General features: G+C 35.3%; 1 protein-coding gene across 1 annotated transcript in view; it reads left to right on the top strand.

Moving 5' to 3' along the window:
- Window positions 1–25228, top strand: part of LOC149806408 (uncharacterized) — a 764942-nt gene that overhangs the window by 79709 nt on the left and 660005 nt on the right. Inside the window, exon 2 of the mRNA XM_089970933.1 lies at window positions 8600–8728. Within this exon, the coding sequence (XP_089827059.1) occupies window positions 8600–8728 (129 nt within the window). The remainder of the gene's footprint in view (window positions 1–8599; window positions 8729–25228) is intronic.

Below are 25228 nucleotides of genomic sequence, written 5' to 3'. Positions count from 1 at the left end.
GACTATGAGCATGAATTAATCATTGGATTATTGTGTAATCAGTAATCAATAAAGGTAACATGGGTAGGTTTGGTATCAGTAATAAATGTTCGTCGATATGTATGCATGATCTTCTGCTAAAATGTTAAAATCGAAACAACCAAAATATCACACAAAATTCAATAATGGATTGAAGCAGGAATTTCAGTTGTTGGAATCAAGTTCAAAGGGATATGAATATGCTTTCTGTCATTTGTATTAAGTCAGTTTTAAGAAGAACTTCCTTGATAGCACCAATGTTGAAAATATCTGACAGTCTGCAACCTGTATTTACCAATAGGCAGTATACAGTTAAAATTCTTGCTGACATGGTAATGCCATATTCCAGTGTAGACACCGAAAGGACATTTTCCGTTCTAAAAGGCAGAATCCAGAGGAAACCTGGATCCATCAACATCAGATTAACAATAATGAGGACTGCCACAAGTATAATCCAGACAATGATCTACTTAGATACGCTAAAAATGCTTGCGGTCCATATGAGAAGAGTACGAATGGGAACAGGTTACTGTGAAAAGACTGATTTGATGAGATGATATTTTAATATTTAACAATGGAAATTTGGTCAATAGTTGTCAATTTGGCATGCTAAAAATTGGTTGGATCAAAATCCTTCCTCTTTTGAAGTCAAAACTCATGATCAAACTTTGCAGATCTCCTAATCTGTCCTAAGCTATCTTCTCTGTCCTGTCCAGATGTGTATAAATAATAGGGGGCCATGAGTTAGAGTAGTTCCACAGAAATATTTTGTCATCCTGTGTAAATGTAGCTGTTATTATTCCTGCAAAGCGCAACATATGGATATGACGAATGTTTAATATGATTCTGACACAAAATTTCAGTTTTGCTTACATTTAGGTACAACAGTATGTATATAAAATGTATAATGGATGGTCAGTTTGGAAATATTTTCAGCTGCGGTTGAGTTGCGGCAAGTACTTAGAGGTTAAGTCATAAAGAATGTACTTTCAATTCATCCATTTTGTTTATTTTTATGAAAGGGAATCGATTTTATGTGCAATTTTCAAAAATAGTTAATATTAGTACATGTATCAGTTATGTTATATTAAACAATGGCATGTCACAGAGAACCTAATGGAGTCATGAAGATTGCCACACTGAGTATTATTTGATAATAGACTGCAGTTTCATACAAGGTAACCAACCTGTACCATTTGGCTCTTGTGGAGGAACTACTGATTTCAGTTAGTAGCCAGGTTAAACAGATGCATCATTCTTAGAACAAACAATAGTTTTTGAAAATTCTGCACCTGTTAGATACCTTAGAAAATTTGTACACTGAAAAATAAAGAAAAATGAGAACAGCATACAAGGTTGTGGGTTAAAATCCTAACATTGCATTAATTAGTGTTTAATAATAATAATAAAAATGCTTTATTCATAGAGGGTGACTCATTAGTCAAGGACTATTCTCCCTTGAGGCCCTCTTAAGGAGAATATAACAATGCACATTATATGAAGATATCAATAATTACTGTTTATTTTAACATGTTTAGTATTAAAATACCAAATTCCATTATCTATTAGAAGCACATACATGCTCATGATATCTTTTCTTAAATACTCTAATATTGTCAGCAGATTTTACATGTAGTGGAAGCTTATTCCACAGAACTGTACCAGAGTATTGAAAACTCTTTTTAAATTGCTGTTCTTGGTTTTGATATTAGAAGGTTTCCATGTGATATTGATCTCAACTGGTATTGTGTTGAAAAAGACCTGAATAAGTCCTGAAGATACTATGGTGCAGTTCCATGTAGACATTTATATAAAAGAACTGCCTTGTGAAAATCTATCCTGTCATATATTGTGAACCATTTGAGTTCTGTAAATAATGTAATAACCCTGGGCAAAGCACTTTCCACAATTGCCTTAGCACTTGATAATGCACCCGAATTGGTGTATCATTTCTACATTGCAGCATTACCAAAACCATATTTGAATGCCATTTGATATTTCCACATTGTTGCATAACCAAAATCAAATTTGAATGCCAGTTGATATTTTCACATTGTAGCATACCCATAAAACCAAACTAAATTTGAATGCCATTTGATATTTCCACATTGTAGCATAACAAAAACCAAATTTCAGTGCCATTTGATATTTCCACATTGTTGCATAACAAAAACCAAATTTCAATGCCATTTGATATTTCCACATTGTTGCATAACCAAAACCAAATGTGAATGCCAGTTGATATTTCCACATTGCAGCATAACCAAAACCAAATTTCAATGCCATTTGATATTTCCACATTGTCGCATAACCAAATAGAAATTTGAATGCCATTTGATATTTACACATTGTAGCATAACCAAAACCAAATTTGAATGCCATTTGATATTTCCACATTGTTGCATAACCAAAACCAAATTTGAATGCCATTTGATGTTTCCACATTGTAGAATAACCAAAACCAAATTTCAATACCATTTGATATTTCCACATTGTAGCATAACCAAATAGAAATTTGAATGCCATTTGATATTTCCACATCTTGCATACCAGTATATTTGCACTCCTTCAGACTAATTTTTCTATATTGATTGGTGAGCTGTTCTTGCTTAAGTAACAAGATTGTGTGTGCACTGTTATATTCAGCTGAACGGCTCACCATTGCACAGAGATAGCACAACCCATAAAACAGCCATTTATGACTTTACTACACAGTACCTCATTTCATTTCCGAGTTGGAGAGCATTATGTTAAGAAGCAGACTAACAGCACTTAACTAGATTTTTTTTCAAAATCAGTTAAATCTTCCAGATTGTTTTGTGTTCATTCATTTCCTAAATCAGTTATACGTGGCACAGTTCTCTTGGGTTGAGGTAGTCAAATTTGACTGAGGTAGTCAAATTTGACTGACAGGGTTACACCAGATAAAGATATTAAAATACAAAACAGCCAAAAATTAACGTAAAGTCTCTTTAAAGTATTAGTTCTCACAAACAGAGACAAGGAATTTTATTTAATTTCTTAAAATAGAACACTGAGTAGAAGGCCCAATCTTGATAATTTTGTTTATGGGAGCTTTAACACTGGCTCATGTTGTTATTGTTATTGTTATTGTTAAGTAAGACTGTAAAGCCATCTAATACTGAGGTGTGTCTAGTGAAGGCTGTATTATTATAACAAGTTAGGTCATCTCATTCTGGGGTATGTTTTTCATGAGGGCTGTGCTATTATTATCAGTGTCATCTAATACTCAAGTATGTCGTAGATGTGTATAAACAGAAATAAGGCAGTTAATGATGTAAAAAGAGAGCACAAACATGGCTACAAAATTGGTTGCATTTGTGACTAAATATTTGCCTTTTTATGAAAAAAATGCTAACTGGTTACCAGATGACAGTTTAGAAAATACAATGAATTTCTTTGTATTTGTACCTTTATTAAAAATTAACTAGGGAAATATTTTACGTGTGCACCATATTGTATATAGGGTAGTTGTCTGCTTTGACATCTGCTCATTCAGGAGGCATACACAGCTTTGCATGGAATATCTAAAAGAATTTTTATGGTGCTATTTGAAACAAAGGAACAGCAGAAGAGAATCTCTTGTTGAACTAGAATCCAATGACTTGAACATAGCACCCCAGCACAACAAGTGCCAGCATTTAAGCAGCTATCTGCACATAACATGCAATCGAAGTAGCACAGGAAAGGATTGTGGCTAGAAACGTCAGAGATGGGGATGTTGTGTAAACTATGGTTTAGAATATGCTAAATATTGAATGGCAGGCCTGACTGAAGTAGACTTGGTTTAGAATATGCTAAATATTGAATGGCAGGCCTGACTGAAGTAGACTTGGTTTAGAATATGCTAAATATTGAATGGCAGGCCTGACTGAAGTAGACTTGGTTTAGGATATGCTAAATATTGAATGGCAGGCCTGACTGAAGTAGACTTGGTTTAGAATATGCTAAATATTGAATAGCAGGCCTGACTGAAGTAGACTTGGTTTAGAATATGCTAAATATTGAATGGCAGGCCTGACTGAAGTAGACTTGGTTTAGAATATGCTAAATATTGAATGGCAGGCCTGACTGAAGTAGACTTGGTTTAGGATATGCTAAATATTGAATGGCAGGCCTGACTGAAGTAGACTTGGTTTAGAATATGCTAAATATTGAATGGCAGGCCTGATTGAATCAAATGATTACCCATTTTGCTACTTGCGTTATACAAGCAATGTACCATATAGTAAAAATAGCCTTGCCATAAGATGGAGCATGTTGTCCATCTGTCTGTCCATTCAGCTGTTGCCAGATTTGGTTTGCACAGTAGCTGGTCTTTTCCACTATCTGTACTTACCAAACATTGTGGATGGCTTGCAGTTGGGGTAAGAAAAAGCCTATTGATTTTGGAGTTGAAAGATCAAAGGTCTAGGTCACTGAGAGTGAGCTGTGGAAAATTGCTTCCACTCAAGTATTAAACTTTGGGCAGGCATAACATGTGCCATTCACATTACTCTTGTTGTCCCATCACAGTAGTCTTGTTCCAACCATTATACTGTAGTTGTCCCAATTATTGTGCCAGTCATAGTACTCTTATCCCAGTCAGATTACTCTTGTTGTCTCAGTCCCAGTATTATTGTCCCAATCACATTATTCAGACAATCCCAATCATTTTATTCTTGTCCCAATCACATTACTCTAGTCCCAGTCATAGTACTCTTGTCCCAATCACAGTACTCTATTTGACCCAATCATAGTACTCTTTTCCTGGTCACAGTGCTTTGTTGTCCCAATCATAGTACTCTTGCACCAATCATAGTTCTCTTGTCCCAATAACAGTGCTCTTGTTGTCCCAGTTATAGTACTCTGCCAGTCATAGTACTCTAGTTGTCCCAATCATAGTACTCATGTACCATTCATAGTACTCTTGTCCTAATCACAGTACTACTCTTGTCCCAGTCTCTGTATTCTTGTCCTAATCACATTACTCTAGTTGTCTCAATCACAGTACTACTCTTGTTATCTTTTATTTCTGTTCTAACTTTCAATGGCAACCAAATTATAACAGTTTGGCAACCTAAAATTATAAATGACAATGAAGAGTTTTGAAGTAGATTGCCCCGTGGCTACCAAAGTTTGAAGGTAATTTGGCATGTCACTTTGCTGGAGACCAAATGGCAGTGTTGGGAATCTGCTGTAATTGGATAATCAACCATCAGTTGTGTACTTGAATGCAATAGCATGCCAGTTTGATGCAGAAATTTGATACTGGGTACCCTGACATTATTTTCTTGGTTATTTTTCATTTATTTATTTGATCATTACTTTAATGTTTCTTATACAGTTTAGTCCTTTGACCTAGTTTTGAGGAAGAAAAAAAAACAGAAAAGAAAAAGCATTTCCCACTTTATATTGGCCATTTTTCACAGGCAAGCTGTAGATTTTCATGATGTTTTTTTCTGATATCAAATTATCATGTGTGTAGCACATGTACATTTAACAGAGGCTTACAGTATCTCATATAACTGAATAGCTCGTCAATGTATTGATTAATTAATGTATCTTCTTGGCACCATGCGTGAAAATAATTTGAATCACTATACTTACTGTATTGATAATTTCCAGATTACACTTGGCTCATTTAGTCACATATTAAAATGGAAGTTCCTTGTGGGAGGATTGTCTATCAATTATTAGAAAATTGACTTTTGCATGTTGCGAATTAGACTGCAAGCAACTGTTTTGATTTTCATTGTTCATCAAGGCAGTCAGCAGCCAATCGGCCCATGCTGTATTGTTTTATAAAGAAAAAATCTATGATTTATTGCAACCCTTGAAAATTGTAGCGATGAGCAACTAGAAGTTTGTTATGACAAGTAACTAGCCGAAGAATGCCAACAACTGGGGAAGGATGATGACAACTGTCAACATCGAATATATAATAATAATAATAAATACTTTATTATATCTTTTTTTAACATAATAATTACAGTTTTTATAAAAACGTTTTACCTAACCTATAAATCAGCCACTGCAAGCTTGCGCTTATGTCTGCCCACATGACATTTGCCTGGAGCCATGAAGTACCATTTGTCGATGACTTGACTGGGATCATAAATACTCAGCTGGTGGTCACTTAACAACCAGCTGTAGCTGATCACGCAGGGTGGAAGTGTCTAGAGCCAGTCTTTGTTTTGTTTTAATTCTGTTTACAAAACTGAACCCTCGCTCACACGATGCAGTTGAGACAGCAACACAAGCTGTGGCTTGTAGAAACTTTTATTTATTTAGAATTTTTTAAAATAGCTATATTAAATATCACTGTATTTAATAATTAACAATCCAAACACAGGTTAACCAGCGAAGTGGGGGACGAAATAAAAGACAGTGAAAACAGAATAAAGAATGAACTCAAAACAAAGCACATGTAAACTAACACACAGCACATGATAGCCATGTAATGTCTGAGCTGGACAGGGTGCTTGCTGCTGACGCGATCAACTCTTTTGAATCTGAACTAATCTGATAATTGCTGAGTTACTTTGATACAGATACTTAGTTGACAATACGCCAAAAGGGGTGTATATGTATGCGCTGAATATACCTCTGTGCATGCCTCTTGCCTGTGCATGGCACACATTCAAGACGTAAAAGTACATTATTATTGTTATTCTATGTTCTCGGCAATTGGGATTCGCGTCTAAACTGAAAATGCTAGTCAAAAAAATTGATTGCTTGTAAATAAATTGTTTTTTCAAAAGTAGATTTGTGTGAAAAATATTACTATATGATAGCCTGCTTGTTATTTTCTGAGCTCGCAAATGACATCTTTCTACTTGCTAATTGCAAGCATGCGAGTGGGATTATTGAGGGTTGATTTGATGTGAAAGGGGGGGTAAGTGAGAGTGCATTGATCAAAGAAGTTCAGAAATTGTTAACAAATATTTATGAGTGACTTTTGATAAACTTGTTTCCTACATGTAATGCTTCAATTTTGTGTATTTTATTAAATTAAGGACTATTTTTATTTTTAAAAAGAGTTGTATTTTTGTCAATACGTTTCTTGTGTTGATTGATCCATTGAACATTGTAGAGGTGGGGTATGCATCATTACAGTAAAATCAAACCCAACTGACTTGAAATCATAACATCTTGAGTTTACCTGTTGGAATTTTGCTTGTTCCTTTTGTTTATTTTGGCATTGAAACATGAATTCCATGTCCTTGGCAAGCTTTCAGTCCAGTTTTATAATAGATGTGGCACACAGATTTTGACATTCACCTAAGTTATGGGTAGCAATCAACAGTCACCAGTCTCCAATTTCTCCATAGTTTTCAGAACTGATTTTAAGTGTTCAGAGAGTTGGAACTGCCATTTAAAAGATTTTGTAGAATTAGTTTGGAATTTTCCCCACAAAACTTTTATCATTTGCATATGCAACTGAACAGAGAGGTCAGCTTAGGCACAGGATATTTGCAAACTTTTATCAGGAGTTTTCACGTCATATTGGGCAGAATTTCATTTGACTCAATTTTTGGCATGCAAATGGACAAAAATTATACCTATTAAACAAATTTCCTATTTCTATATTAAAATTTCTGTATCATCTCATCACATTGGTTCTTTCATGGTAAGTTGTTGCCTTTCATACTGTCCTTATTCTGCTATGTAGCAAAAGTATTTTGAGCCATTCTTAGGAGATTATTGCCTGAATGGCATTTGTGGCAGTTCTCATCTTCATACAGAGGAGATGTTGTTGGATCCAGGTTTCCTCTAGAGTCTGAATTTTCCCTGAAATAGAAAATGCCCTTTCAAGGTCAGTGTTGGAATATGGCTGTCAGAGTCCACCAAGAAGTTGAAATTGTTTCCTGCCTGTGGGTAGAATCAGGCTACTGACAGCTCAGGATCAAACTTGGGACATTCTTCTTAAATCTGACTCACATAAATGTCTGAATGCATACTTGCATCACCACTGAAATTCCATTCCCATCCTGTTGAATTTTGTATGATATTTTGATATACTCAGACAAGATATCTTTACAGACTTCACCTATAAGTCAAATGGTCTTGCTTTGTGCCACTTGAACTCTTTAGTACAGACTAACCCAGCCATAATCCATTAATGTCTTAATCCTTTCTGGATGGCTTCTGATCACACGTAGTACAATCTAATGATTACTTTATGTTTCTGCCTTTTGAATTAGCAATTGTAGTGTCATGCTGGGCAGTTTACAGTAATCATGAGAAGATATTACCATAAATATATCTCATTGAAAGCATGGTGTGGGGAATTTTTTTTCCCTGTTCTTGAAATCTTTAAATAATAGTTTTGAGTACTTGGGAGATTTTAGTGGGGAAGGGAGACAGCCCTCATCTCTGGAGGAAAAACTTTACAGTTGGGAGGTTGTCCATTTGTTTTAGAATGTAACAGGTGTGGGTAACACTAAATATAAAAAAGAAATCAGCAATTTAAAAATTTAGTTGAAGACAGGAGAATTTATATGGATACCACTTTATTCCTACTGTCACAATGTAAAATATATAAATAGTTACATGTATATTACTGCTATCATTTCAGGTTGCAATAAAAATAATAGACACTAGGAAGATAAAGGAGGAGTATACTCGAAATAACCTTCATAGAGAGGCTAGGATTCTTGGACAATTACGTCATCCAAACATCATCCGACTCTACGAGACACTCAAGGTAGGTCTAAAAAAAACCACATTTTGTTTTAGTGTGTATGTATCCTTTTCTCTGGAATGGTCCTTTCTATACTCTGAAATCAAGCAAGAATTAATATTAAATAACAGTCAATTAAAACTCGGTGAGATCAAGGCAGGTTCAGGTCAAGTTTTTGGGGTGGGGTCCAACATTTCAAAATAGCCCTGACTTTCCTTGAAGGACTGATGGTACTAATTCAGTTCCCATAGTAAACCTATGCAAAACACCATGATATTAAAAATTCTGTAACTTAACATTTCTGAGTGCTCATGATCAAATGTATATTTATCAGTATAGATGAAACCTAGATGTCAGCTTCTGTGTAGAGGAAAGGATATGAGCTGCGTCATTTTCTGGACCTGCATGTGTTTGAAACGTGTGCTTTCAATTCCACACCAAAGAGTCGAGTGCTAATTTTAGTAATGAGTATTCCAAACTCAAGACTGTTAAAGAACTGAAATGCCATCAATAAAACAATGTCTCTATTTTCTTTACTTACAACTAGGATAAGCTCTCAAAAGATTCTTTTTCCTAAAACACAAATTATATTATTAACCAGTCCTGGTAAGCCTAACCCATATATGCTCTATTTTATCACCCATTTCCAGGCTGGTTCCCATTTTTCCATATAATTAGTACTGTGTGTCCTGAAAGGGCACCAAAGCAAGAGTCTGAATGTCCGTTTACTCAAAGTGTGCATAATACCCAATAAACATGCCCAAGAATGAAATGATGGTAAAATTCCAAAGGGCAAGTGATGATACATTTTTGTTTGTATGCTTTCTGTTCAGCCAGGGGGATGGGAGGGGCAGAAACACGGGAACCCACTCCTACCTCCTGATCCAGCCCTGGAGATCATTAGTTGAATTGATACTGTGATATCTCTATTTTTGTCTGATACCAGTTTTTTTGGTCTCGTACATTTTGCACACCTCTATTAAAAAAAGGATAAATGAAAAATTATTTAGCTTTGAAGACAGTAATATCCCGTACCCAAAATTATGAATTTTAATTGTGATAAGCATGTAAATTGGGGCAAAAGCCACATAAATTTGATGCCCACTAAAATAAATGAATTGACCTTAAAATGGTTCATGTGCTTGTAGGCAGGATAGGAAATTTATCTGCCAGAGATGATGGTTATTTGTATTCCTGGCACAAATCTAGCCTCTGGAGTGAAAATGGAGTCTCTAGATTCCAAAAAATAGCCAGTTTTGACTTCAAAAGAGGGAGGATTTTCATCAACCCAATTTTTAGCATGCAAACTGACAAAAATTAAAACTATTGCACAAATGTACATTTTTTAAAGATATTAAAATACGCACATTATCTCATCAAGTCAGTGATTTCAAAGTAACATGTTGCCATTCATCCTCTTCTTGTATGTACTGCCAGCATGTTAGTATTTCTTATATCATTGCTTGATTATATGGGTTGTTATCATTGCTTGATTATATGGGTTGTTATCATTGCTTGATTATATGGGTTGTTATCATTGCTTGATTATATGGGTTGTTATCATTGTTGATATTGATGATGTAGTGGCAGTGTTTAGTTTTGTGGAAATTAAGGATATAATTGTCTGATAATAAGCCTACCCCCTTCTTTTTGGCAAATTGGTTTGGCTGGTTCCCTCGTCTTATCTTGGAAGAAATACTTGATATATTATCATTTGGAAATACTATCGGAACTGTGACATATGGAGTCAGAGGATATGTTAAAAGATTATGTTCAGAAAAGGACTACTTTCTGAATGACTTAGGGAAGTGAAAAAACATTAAAAACAAATTTGAGGTCATAGTCCAAAAGTTATTGAACAGAATTTGCAGGATAAATAAAGTTTGAAAAGAAAAACGAGCATTCATAATAATAATAGTACACAATGGGATCCACAAACTGAGACCACACTATAAGCTAGGGCATGAGTTACAGAGGGACCTCCCAAAAAATCCACGTAGACCGTACTTCAAGAAAACTGGGGGGGGGTGTTGTGTTAAGGAATTGGGCTGTTTAATGACTGAATCCTCGTTTTACAATCACATCAATAATAATTGTTAATAACACGCTTTTTCAAATGAAGTTGTTTATTATTCTGTAAAAATAACATTTATTTTTAAAATGTCCAACATGTGCAAGATTGTTCCAACTAGTTTCAACTTTCATCACATGTATGCAAAAACATCTGTGTTGTATGTCACTGCTTTTTGTTTTGTTGATTAGTCTGGTTCCCAGAGTGGTATTTAATAGTATACTCAGCCAAGTCTGGAGTCAGAGTAACAGGGAACCTAGACTAACTGTTGATACACCACCAAACAAGATTCCTTTTATTCACAAACTAGCTACATTTATTTTGTGAGACAGTCATCTACATCAAAACTCAGTTTTTGTATCCAGTTACTACAGTGATGTTGACATGATTTCATTGGAAGTAAAAGTTAAACTTCTTACCATCCTTGAGGATATCTCTAAGTGCCAGTTCAGGAATTCTCTGAAACTCGTTGTACAGATAATTCTCAATATATTTATTCCAAGAACAATAACCAGCAACCTGTTGCTGTTACAGCAGCATAGTGAGACCACATGTCAACATTGTAGTCACATAAAACCAACAACAAAATCATGTAGTCAGCAAGTTACAATTGTCAGTTAAAGTCTTCAAAAAGAAATTAGTGGTCATCCAAATAGCTTCCTACCAGTCCCTGCTGTCCAGTGAGGTCCAGTGGTGAGTTTTCATAGTAGCTGTTATGTGAATGATGTAATAATAATAATAACTTTATTTAAGGAGGGTAACACAATTAGATAAAAACTAATCTACCTTGAGGCCCTCTTACAAAGGAATTTATTTATTTTACCTGCATCTCTGAAGCCACTGGATATATTGGGTTTGGAAGAAGGAAGTTGAGTGGGCATTTCTAATCTCCACTGGAATACTATTCCAGAGCAAAGTTCCTGAGTATTGGACACTTTGTTTAAATAATTCCTAATTTGTTTGGGGGATTTTATACTGTTTGGTAGACATGGATCGCAGGTGGGGAGTATTACCAGGTAGCCTATACTGGAATAGTGATTGTAAATATTTAGGAGCACTATTATGAGATATCCTGTACATTAATTTGGCTTTTCTCAAATGGATTCAGTCTTTAATAGGTAATATTTTTAACTTCTCAGCTAAATTTTCCTTGCTTTCATTCTGGTTTGATATTAGCCCAATTGCTCTTTGTTGAAGATTTGCCAGCTTTGCTATGTTTCTATCATTTGAATTACCCCATACTGTATTACATTTGTCTAAATAGGGTTGTATGTAACTGTTATAGAATAGTTTTCTGTGCCTTTCAGGGAGAAAATGTCATATCCTACTGAGAATCCATGAACTTGAATTGACTTTTTTACTGATAATGTTTGATATATTCAGTCTATGATAGGTTATTATCAAGCAAAACACCAAGTAGTCTATCATGACAGCTCATTTGCAAATTTTTATCCTTCCATGTCAGACATAGTTCATCACTATCATGATTTGTCCTTTTTAGCCGTGTTGAGGTAAGTAATATTTTAGTTTTACCAGTATTTACCATCATGCCATTGAATGTGCACCAGTTGTCCAGTTTGTTTAGGGCATTCTGTAAAGAAATTTCGAGTTCATGCTTTGTGTTTTGGATGTCTCACAATGTTGTGTCATCTGTATAGATATATGTAGATGATATTAAGTCTCTTACTAAAAGTGGTAGGTCATTAATAAATAAAATAAATAGTAATGGATCTAGAATTGAGCCTTGTGGTACTCCATATCTAATTGCTCCAGGTTCAGAAAGAACGTTATTTATATAAACTTGCTTGTTCTCTCACTTAAGTATGAAGTAAACCATCTAACTGTACTTTCATCACATTGGTAGATTTTCAGTTTCTTCAAAAGGATTTCATGATCGACTATGTCAGAAGCTTTCCTGAAATCTACAAATACAGATCCTATTATTCTATCTTGGTCAAGTTCTTGAAGCCATTTGTCATTTAGGGAGATCAAGGCAGTCTCACATGAAGGCTGATTGATTAGGGTGTAACATCAAGTGTTTGGTTAAATATGACATCAGTGAGTCGTGGTCATGTTTTTCAATCAATTTTGAAAAGTTTGGTAGTATTGAGATCAGTCTGTAGTTACCAGCATCATCCTTAGAACCAGATTTGTGAATAGGAGTTACGTTTGCAGTTTTCCTTATTTTGGGGACAGATGAGGTTGCAATAGTTAAATTGATTATGAATGTTATGCAATCTTGAAAAGAAGGAAAGAATTCCAACTTTTACCCTTCTGCACAAGCTTGAGTGAAATAGCCAATGGAAAATGATGTTTCTAACACAACTAGGCATCTGGCTGAAAGAACATCTCTTGGAAGCAGATGTATTTGGATATATTCAGAAGTATCCCCGAAATTGCGATTCCTACTCCCATGTCAGGCAAAAATGACAAAAATCTTAAGGGGCTAATGAATTAAAACCTGTTATTTAATGATCTTGGTATGTAAGCTATGCTTTTTCTATAATGGACAGTATTGCTGAAAGATCAAGCCTGTTAGAAGAAATTTAGCTTTTGGATGCATGACCATTTGCAATCGTATGAGGGGACTTAATGTTTGCACATAATGCTGGGTAATTTGTTACATTTTAATAACATGTTTTCATTTTGGTAATACATCTAAATTGAAATTGCAACATTTTATAAAAGGATATAATGAATACTACTAATGTTTTTCTGCCGATTGTTTTCAAGTGATATTGAAAAATTGCCTATAATTCCCATGGGCTGAATGTCAGGTCTGATATCATCAATCAGGAATGGTTAATTGTCACAAGTATCATTACTATACTGAAGCAAATTATTTTTCCATTATTTGCATATTTGGATCCAGTCTCAGTCAGGTACTGTATTTGTCTCCTTAATTTGTTATCAGAATCCATTACTGTAACTTGTCAGCAGTGTCATCTTAATAAGTACTGCTGTATTTACTCAAGAACATGTATAATTTAATGCTGAATATTGCAAACCCAGATTAAATTGTTCAGAATTCCCCAGCAATTTAGGGACACACTAATTTACCTGATACCAATATAAACTTGCCAGTTGAGACCTTCATGTGTAATCTAATTATAAAATACTGCATGTTTAAACACTTGTCATATTTGGGTTGAAACTACAGTTGAGTCAGCTCGTATGGAAATCAATACAGCAATCATTATTTTATTAATATAAATTTTATGCTGGGAATTCCTGAAAAAATAAGATGGATACAACAAAGGCACGGTTTGCTCAGGGGGATATTTGCACTATGAATCAGTAGAGGAATTAAGCTTCACATGGCAGTTATCTACACAGCTTGTCATTAAGTGATACAGGGTATGAAAGGTGATTCCCAGAAGTGCTGAAACTAGTTAGTAGAAAAACATTAGGGAGGGTAGACTTGGTTTATTTATGTGCTACTTATTAATGTCATTATACAAGTCAAGACCATGTCTGTGATACTGTCACAGCTCCAGTTTCTGAGGTCTGGCAAAATGTTCTGTGAGATTTGAATTAGTTGTGAAGGTACACCCTCCTTCTTTTCTTAGGTTATCTTTGTGATGTAAACTAAACACAAACAATTATACAGCTTAATGATTAGTCTCTTATAAAATTGTAGGCTGAACTCAAAATGACCACTGGCTACTCTCAGCCTATTATGACAGCATGCATTCAAATTGTAGGCTGAACTCAAAATGACCACTCGCTACTCTCAGCCTATTATGACAGCATGCATTCAAATTGTAGGCTGAACTCAAAATGACCACTGGCTACTCTCAGCCTATTATGACAGCATGCATTCAAATTGTAGGCTGAACTCAAAATGACCACTGGCTACTCCCAGCCTATTATGACAGCATGCATTCAAAATGTAGGCTGAACTCAAAATGACCACTGGCTACTCCCAGCCTATTATGACAGCATGCATTCAAAATGTAGGCTGAACTCAAAATGACCACTCGCTAATCTCAGCCTATTATGACAGCATGCATTCAAATTGTAGGCTGAACTCGAAATGACCACTCGCTACTCTTAGCCTATTATGACAGCATGCATTCAAATTGTAGGCTGAACTCAAAATGACCACTGGCTACTCTCAGCCTATTATGACAGCATGCATTCAAATTGTAGGCTTAACTCAAAATGACCACTTGCTACTCTCAGCCTATTATGACAGCATGCATTCAAATTGTGGGATGATTCATTTGAAAAATAATTAACACCTTCCCACCCAAATATGAAAACAAATAGTTTATGAATATATGAAAAACATGATGAAATGTTCAGTTGCCAAAATTCATTGGATGGATGGATGGATGGGTGGGTCGGTGGGCACCCTCAGCTGGTAAGATAGAGTGATCAACTGGTCAATCCCCAGCCTTGATAGCCATTTAAGATGTGTTGGAATTTTAAATTTACAGTTTAGTAATTGCAACACAGAGGCATAGTGTTGAGCTGAGACCACCTTTAGTGGGTGTGTGCGTAGGAAACCAGAGTACCTGGGGGAAACAACTGTGCCACAGGAGTGATGACAGACCCTTCAGAATATCACCTCTTTGATGTGTCCTAATGTGGTTCATGCTTAAGGGAGTCAAAGACTCCTCACTTATCACCACTTGGGGAATTGTATTTCAGTTATGTTCATATTTAACTTTGTCAGTATTGCAGTTTTCAAACCAAATTGTGAAATGGCATAATTCCATTTTAAATGCATCAAAAAATGGGTAGTGAAAAAACTTATTAGATGTGAGCTGAGTTGCTTAGCTGCAAGTAACAGCTGTGGCCACTGGGCAGCACCTCATATATATAATGAATTGGTGAGAGCACATTACATGACCTGTTATGCTTTGATATTCACAAAGTGGACTTTGAGGACATTCATATGTGTGGACTCGGAATGAATACTTGTCTGATATGTTGGAGAATGTATATGTGACTTGTGTTATTTTCTGTGGTGGCTTTTATGACTATTCCTATCTTGCTAGATAAATGGAACAAGGGATCTGATTGGATCTGTTTCTTTCAGCTGCATCCAGTCAGATAGCAGAGCAGTAGATACTGTTTTCGCTAGCTACATATTCCAAGGGTCATTGTGGAATGAAATGGATCAGTGTTGCATGACTTTTGGCAGTTTCTAACATGAACCTGCATGAAGAAAAAAGGCATTGGGAAATAAATGCCTTTTTTCATAGGCACATGTTACTTGCAGTAAAGTTTGGTGTGACATGACAATATAACATTGCAGTGTCTCATGGCTCAGATTTAACTTTTGTCACTAGTAGCATTTTTTTGTGATAGAGAAAAACACATTTTTAAACCGTGCTTGGAGTTTTTGAGTAGGAATGACCTATGATACTTTTCTATCAATTTTATTTTTATTTTGAATTTAAAAAAAAAAAAAAATAGATGTACAGATCATTTATTTTTTTATGGTTCTAACTTAAGTTACCCAATAATGCAAATAACCAAAAGATAAAAACAAAATCACATAAAATTATTCATTTTCCTTCCAAGAAATTGCTCCAGAAAATCTCAGATTCAAAGAAAAACAAATGCACCCACAAAAATGATATGAAAGATTAAACCTTGTCAAAGGCACAGAAATTGAAGATTCTGACATTGCCACACTGTTAGAGTAACGTTGAAGGATCAGAGAAATTTTTTAATGAAGGTACCTTTTTTTCTTTTCTTTATGCAAACAGCAGGTAAAATAGGCTGTGTCAGTGATGTCTTATTTTATTAGAAGTTTGGCACAATACGATCACCCCTCTGACCCACTTTTTTCTTAAACCTGCCAGAAGCAATACTTCTTTTCCATTCATTCTTTCTGAAGTTGTAGATTGTCTTGGCGGAGTTTGCGTACAGTCCTCATTACAGTTCATGACTGAAGCTTCTGATGATAATAGTTGAAAAGTTCGCTATATTTGCTTCTTGAGTTTGACAGCTCAAGGGAGGTAGTTTAGCAGAAATAAAACAAATATTACTAAGGAAAATTTTAGCACAAGAAATACGTTTTCTGTGAGAAAATAAAATTCAAGAGTAACATTGAGATGGTCCATTTTTGGGGAGATTTTTCCTCTGTGAGATATCTTGGGAATGTAAGACTCAGACTTTTACGTTGCACATCAGTTGTCAGCTTCAAACTTGTCTTTGCAGTAACATATGTGAGAGAACCAGGATTTCAGACAGCAGATTTACAAATTTGTATCAGTACAATGACTTCTAAACCATTAGCTTTTTTAAGTTCTTCAAGGGGTTTGAAAACAAAAAATAACTGCTTTTATTTTTCTTCATAATAATAAGTATTCTTTTCATAGTTTAATACATCTTCGCTAGTCAAGGTTTAGATATGTTAACCCTATCTATACCTCAGGGGATTGAGCAGATATTTCTGTGCTTTGGGTCTGTGAATCGCATTGAATGTGGTAAGAAGCCACTGCATCCAATCAAATTAGATTGTTCCAATTTAAACGCTATTCCTACATGATTGAGACAATGGGAGCACACAGCTTGAATGGACTAGTAAATAGGTGAATATCTTTCACTCAAATACACGTGTAATGGCTTCTCTGTGTTATGTAGTTGCACTTTACATACTGAACTTGCAAAGTGTCCTTCAAAAGTCAAATGCTTCCACTATTTTCAGGTGATATACAAAGCACATCTCTTACACACTATTGGTTAGTTGGCATTACATACTAAGGGAGGCAACTTAGGAAATTGAATAAATGTCGCTAGGACAAAGTACTACTATATCTGCTTGATCTGCCAAGGTATAGATAGGGTTAATAGATAGGGATATTGGAACTTTGGCTAGTGAAGATAATAAAATGGCAAGTTTTGAATAGAAATCAGATTCTGATGACAGTGTTACATAAATAATTAATACAGGTCAGTTTATTGTTAATTAATGAAAATGGAAGAACTGTTCATGTTATAGTTGCACACCTTTGAAAGACGCAATGCAAACTCAGGACCTTTACTCATAACCTGCAAATGCTTAAATTCCGATATCCAAGCTTGTAATATTTCTTCTTAGGCAGAGGTTTCTTCGTTTCTTATAAAAGCACGCATTTCTGCATTTTGTCACAAATTGAACAAAATATGTAAGAGCTGTCCTTAAATATATCTCATAAAGCATCTTGAAAAAGTGAATAACAATAAAACTTACAAAAAATTGAAAATACTTAAGCGTGTCAGTCAAAATCTTTTGTTATTGTCAGTCTCCTCATCTTGTTTAGCCTCTACCAAAGATTGGCCAATTTTCATCAGAGAATCAGAAGACATCATGACTGCCTTTATTACTTTTATTACTTGTAACACCTAATTTATTTAATACTGTATTTGTCTTTTAAAATCCTCAAATTCCAACAAGGTAATCAATTCAGAGCTCATTATGTACATGTCAACCGTTGTTTGACAATTCTATTCTTATTGCTGTGTAGTTGTGATGTCAAAGCTTTGACATGGTCGATTCAGGGGTACCAATTAATATTAGTACTACTTGCTCTGCCATGTATCATCACACCAGTCATTGTACTGGTGGAATATTTTGGGTCCCCAGTAGACTGGTTCTGGCAGGTTTGTATAGTGTGTTGATATAATACATAAAAAATAAAGTTTTTTTAAAAATATAATATTTTTTAAAAATATTCTTTTAATTTTTAACAGCAGTATATTTCAACTATAAAATGGGGTAGAGGGACTTTAAAACAGTATTTTTTGGGCATAAAAAATTGTAAGTATTTTAAAAACTGCTTTACTGACTTCATGCCAATTCTTGTCAAGAATACACAAAACTTTGCAATTTTCAAACTTTGATTTCAAATTATTTAATTAATTTAAAGTTGTTTACTTCTTTACTCAAAGCAAACTGCTGCGAAAATCATTATATTGCCAAAAGTTTGCTGTTTAGGTCATTTCTAAAAATAGTTTAAATTGCAGCAGATGTCTTTATGAACATTAACAGTTCTTATCATCAACTTTTACAACAGTAATATATTCCTTTAGTATTTGTTACAGTGTGTTGAATTGCTTGTACATTAACAGTTCTTATCATCAACTTATACAACAATAATGTATTCCTTTAGTATTTGTCACAGTGTGTTGAATTGCTTGTACATTTTTATACTGAGTGTTCTTGGAAATGATAATAATGTCAGCTGAGGTGCTTTTTTAAAAGATGTATTTACAGGTTATGCTGAATTTTGCTCTTTGAACTTAATTGAAAGACTGCTCTGTTGGCCTAAATGATTGGTAGGTAGTGGGATTGAACCCAGGCTGAGTCATACCAAAGACTTAAAAATTGTACTTGCTGCTGTCTCACTTGGTGCTCAGCATTATGAGGTTAGTGCTAAAACTGGTCACCTGCTGTCAGGATAATGTGATTGGCTACATGTCTGCAGCATGATGCCCCATTGCCTGATATCACTATAAACTGTGACACTCAAGACATCATAGCAATATGGCTGAAAAATTGTTAAAGCTATGCTTTAAATGAGACACACACACACACACACACACACACACACACACATAACTGAAAGTTGCTAAAGGCAAACAAATAATTTAGGTTTAAAAAGATATGCTTTCTGAGAACCATTATAAAACTGATTGCTGACAAGGACTGGTAGGGTGCTGTTTAAGAAACGAAGTACCTTGTATAGCTGTGTCACATTGCAGAATACTCCAGAAATAAGTTAATGTAATATATATTATTGATGGTTGCTGCTAGTGCTGTTTGAATCAGATGGAATAGGCATTCTTGTGATGCTTTATGGCCTTCGAAAACAATGGGGAGATGTATGGACAAGTTGCAGAACACAAATCAATAGAGATCATATTGGAATGTCTCCATTAAAACCACTCAGTGTCAAGAAAGCTTCAGTTAGGGAAAATTCTTGGTTCATATAAAAATCCCAGAATGTAGGACCTCCAGATTCTAGTATTGATGTGATAAAAAAAATTTTTTGTTGCAAAGCCACTGGTAAGAAAGGCTGTTTCTTGCATACATGTATATTGGAGCTATACCACCATCCAAATTTATAAATAAATAATGGAGAAAAACAGACGACCACCAAAATTGTTTCCAGCCAAAGAAAAAGAGAAAATAGAATGTAGAAATATTTGCCTTCAGTACATTTGGTACCTTGTCATCCTTTCATTATGTATTAAACGTTAGTCATGAGTTTTCCATTGATGGACTTATTTATTCAAGATGTACAGGTGGTCCTGGATCATTATTTTAAAATCATTGGTGAGGGTGAGGGTGTGGGGTGTCATGCATAATTCTCAGTAGTTGTTTAATCTAATAGTACAGCTGTAGTATATGTCTATGCTTCATGGTAAGCCCATCCTGCTTTTATTTGGGGCAGATTTTTTCCTCTGAAAAAGCCTTTTCCCAGACATAAGCCCATATATTCAAGTCCATCACTCCCCAAAAATGTGAAATTACTTTAAATTTGAAATAAAGTGAGAAAAACTAAAAAAATAAAGCAAGCATGGCAGTAAAGCTAAAAGATTCAAGGCAAATGGAGAAATATTTAAAAGAAAGCAAACAAGGCACAAATAAAATGGACAAAAAGCTGTAAGATGTAAATATGAGAATGAGTCAAAGCAAGCTGATTATAACTGCAGTGGACTAAAGTTAAATGAAACAAAATAGCATCAAATGAAACAAGCAAATTTTGAATCTGGCAAACAAATGTAAAATGAAAATGAATATAACAGAATGAAAACAATTAAACACCACTTGCAAAGGCAAATATATTTTGAATACAAATGGCAAAGGAAGCAAAATATGAATGACCACTTCCCAACAAACAGTATGTAAATCAGAGCAACATAAAATCAAGCAGAAAATGAAGTAGTTAAAGATTTATTAAAAAATATTTTGATAAACAAAAATATCAGATAATTTTTCTCCATTCTAAAGCAAGAAAAATTTGATTTTTGATATAGTCTGTTTTTATATCTCTGATTCAGTTTTTAAAAAAGGGTCTGTCCAGTCCCATTCTGCAGTGATCTTGTCAAGTATTCATGAAGTATATTATTTAAAGAGTGTTTTGATCCAGTGTAATGGAAACTGATGGAAATGGGAAGAAAGAAGCATGCTTGCAAACCATGGCATCTCAAACTTTAGAGGGAGACCAGGATAGAAAAGTTTGGATAAAGGTTTGAAAAATGTATGGAAATATAATTAGTTCAAATGGAAAGTTGATGGAAATGTAGTTGGTCAGTTCATAAAAACACTGAATGATAAAAGCTGGCATTTTATATCTTTGTTAGAAAGATTCTAATTATGCTCAGGTTGGAAGAGTTTGGAGCAGCACCTCCAAAACAAACTGCATGCAAAGAAATGTTGTGTCAGAAGCACAAGTTACAGCCAATACAATGAGATGCTTGTAAGGAGAAAAAATCTTGTTGAAAAGGAACAGAAAAGAACAAAATCTGAGCCTGAAATGTCATTGGTGACAAAAAGTAAACCAAAAGAAATCTCCCCCCAGGCTGGAAAAAGAGCAAGACTGGCATATCAATATCAGCAGGTTTTGTCTAGTTAGGGAAAGGACAAGTCAATTTATATGATTATTTGTATCTAGTTAGGCAAAGGACAAGTCAATTTATGTGATTATTTGTATCTAGTTAGGGAAAGGACAAGTGAATTTATCTGATTATTTGTATCTAGTTAGGGAAAGGACAAGTGAATGTATGTGATTATTTGTATCTAGTTAGGGAAAGGACAAGTGAATTTTATGTGATTATTTGTATCTAGTTGGGAAAGGACAAGTGAATTTATGTGATTATCTGTATCTAGTTAGGGAAAGGACAAGTGAATTTTATGTGATTATTTGTATCTAGTTAGGGAAGGACAAGTGAATTTATGTGATTATTTGTGTCTAGTTAGGGAAAGGACAAGTGAATTTATGTGATTATTTGTATCTAGTTAGGGAAAGGACAAGTGAATTTTATGTGATTATTTGTATCTAGTTAGGGAAAGGACAAGTGAATTTTATGTGATTATTTGTATCTAGTTAGGGAAAGGACAAGTGAATTTTATGTGATTATTTGTATCTAATTAGGGAAAGGACAAGTGAATTTATCAGATTATTTCTATCTAGTTGATGTATTTGTTTGTTTTACTTCAATGATTTTTTAATAATATTTGCTGCAAAAATTGATAAATTATTGCAACTGAATTATTATGAACACTGGCATGCACATGTAATAATTTCAGCACCTATATTTTTGGAGAACAAGTTTTCAGGGTTGAAATTCAAAAAGGAAAACTGCCTATAATTACTGAATATATATTTTGTTCATTAGTACAATATCATGTTAAAGTAGTATTGCATTTATACATAAAAATTTGTATAGCACTATCAATCCATTGATAATAAACATCATTTTCATTGAATTTTATGTCTATTGGCATTATGGCATATGAATTGCAAAGTCATTAATACATAACCCTTACTTGTCCTGTCTGTAAATTGCCTGGTATTAGAGACTTGTGTACCATCCAGGACATGAAGTCCCCTCATCCAAGCTTATAACCTGCCATTATATGGAACGTTCTTCAAAACTGGAATCTAGAGAACCTACAGCCATCCTGATTACGATGTCGTTGCCTTGTGTGGAGACTCTCCTTGTCCCTCTCAGATGCTGATAATGCCAAGATGTGCTGAATTCACCCTTGTAGATAATGTTTTTGTTTACGTGTTTAAATATTATTTTTGGTGCTAATTTGTATCATTTTCTTTTTTTTTAACTGAGTGAACATCTGCTCAGTTCTTGCATTAATTGATTATGATTTTAGCGCTTTTTGTAATTTAAGGTACTTTATTGCACTATGTTCATCTTGCGATGTTCTTCACTTTTCTTCATCTTTCCCCTACCCTGTGTTATTCCTAATATGGTAAATCAGGGATGTTACTTTAGCACTTGTTTTGGCAGTGCTTGATTACATTTTTGCTCACGATAAGTATTACTACCCATTTTTGGTTATAGAATCTTAATAATCTTGTATTTATCAATTTTGGGAATTTTAATCTTTACTACTTGCTTTGGCATTGCCTTTAATTGTTTTTTTTAATCAATTGTAGAAACTGATTAATTACTAAGTACTTACTTAGTAAACTCAGTTTATAGCACTGCTTTGTCAGTCTATATTCCAGTAAGTACTCAATTAGGCAGTACTAATTTGATGTATCAAATAATGTTATTGCACTGCATCAGAATCTAATAATTATGTAATATTTTTTCTTTCAGAGATCTGGCACTACATACTCTTCTTTTCAGGAATGTTGCAAAATGTGTGGACATGTGAGCACAAGAAAGACCAATGGGTTTCAAACCCATCATATGTATCTTGCACCAAGTGCAGAAAAAGGGGCATTTTTGCCTGTTCTGTTGTCTATGGCCTGATGATGTTTGTGACCTGTATGAGACTCGGCACACCCCTATACTCCTAAGTTCCAGGAATGTATGGGATCCTTGCCTCCTCAACCCCAAGAATATATGGAATCTTCCTGTTACTTTGAAATGTAAGCTGCCCCCATTGGGATAGTTTCGTTAGTTCTATGGGACTTGGAACACAATTACTCAGCCCATGGAGAACATGGAACCAAATCACTCCTTGATCCCTGAAACATTATGGATCTGTGTCTTGTGAATTTGAGGGACATATTGTTTCAGAAGAGCCACAGAATTCCATAATGGATGGCACTCCTTTATCCCAGGAGGGTATGGGGTCTGTCTCTCATGAATCTGAAGGATTAAAGCTCATTTAGAAGTTACAAACTTCCATTACTACAGGCACTGTTTGATCCCAGGAGCATATAGGATCTGTCTCTGTCTCAAGTGGAGTAGAGGAATGTAATATCTAAGGAGTCACAGTACTCTGTCATAATCAGTAGCCCAGTGAAGGTGCAAGAGACAAGATCATGTGTTTCTGAAAAGGGAAAGCGGCGATATTGATCTGGATTGCCTTGTCCATCAGATTATTATTGCCTGACTTGTCACACAGTCACTTGTCACCAGTCTTTGGAGTTTCGTCCACAGTATGGGGGACAAGGATTGGGTCAATATCCACTCTGCTACATTCTACTGATCAATCCTGTTGGGGATAGAGAGTCAGTATACACTCATCCAACTTGGGCAGGGATCAAATTGACATCCCCTTTCCTATGTTCCCTTACAATCCCTCTCAGATATGGAGACATACATTCCAAGGTAATGAATCTTCCATCCCATGAACAGCATATAGGCTGATACCTTAGTCTCGGAGCAGTTCAGATGTGGCAGGTCACAGATCTACATCTTTTTGTTTTATCTGCACTATTGGCAGAGCGAGTTCATTGCTGCAGAGACATTGTTCTGGACATGTCAGAGTTCTTACTGGATCACAGTAGGAACTTAATTAAGGTTGCTCTGTTGGAGGTGTAAACTCTTTTTGGAAGTCTCATTCCATCTGTGGCATCTCAAGACCTGAGACTATCAGCACCAATCCTTCACAGCCACTTTTGGCCCATCAAAGTTGTAGTTGTTGTAGGGTTTAACGCCATTTTTCAGCACAAGATAGGCTATACATGATGGCCAATATAACTGGTGGAGGAAGAACCCAGCGAAAACCCTCGAAAGAACCACCAACCCTAAAGAAGCAACTGGCAAGTGTGTGTGAGTGATTTTAATTTTTAACGTAGCTTTAACTATTTTTCAGTCATATCACTATGATGTCTGCAGTGTGGCAGTTTATAGTGATGTCTAGCACTGAGGCTTCATGCCGCAGACATGTAGCATGATGTCTCACTCAGTTACATTATCCTGACACCAGGCCGACCAGTCATAACACTAACCTCTTAATGCTGAGCGCCAAGTGAGGAAGCTCTTAGTACCACTTTTGTATGTCTTTGGTATGACTTGGCCGGGATTGAACCCACGACCTCTCGCATTCTGAGGTGGATGCTCTAACCACCAGGCCACGAGAGCAGTCAACCTAATGGCAAGCTTTCTCACATTCACACATTAGTTGAATACTAGACTCAAACCCACACAGATGGAGGTGAGACCACTCAGCCACACAGGGCCCCTTGGCCCATCAAAACCAGCTAGACAGCATCCTCATCCTGACTGTCCCTCTGAGCCTTCGTTGTAATTCTTTACAAGTATGTTACTTCAATTCAGGCCTTACTCTCCCTCATCCTTAGCTCATTGAAGCAGTAAGAAGGGTCAAGGGAGGAGGCCTGTGGACTTTTTCCCATTTATCCAAGGGAAAAGGGTAGGCACTAGATCTTACAAGATCTGTCTTGCCACGGGTCCATTGTGATCTGACTAGGACTGGTTTTGATATTGGTGAAATCAGACATGATTCCTTCTCAGGATTTTTTTTTTTTTTTTTTTTTTACATGGGAATGAATTTCCTCACCATCCTAGGG

Source organism: Sinohyriopsis cumingii, chromosome 1 (genome assembly GCF_028554795.1).
Source record: "Sinohyriopsis cumingii isolate HCF-2022 chromosome 1, ASM2855479v2, whole genome shotgun sequence".
NCBI classification, from domain to species: Eukaryota; Metazoa; Mollusca; class Bivalvia; order Unionida; family Unionidae; genus Sinohyriopsis; species Sinohyriopsis cumingii.
This window is presented reverse-complemented; position numbering and strand designations above follow the sequence as displayed.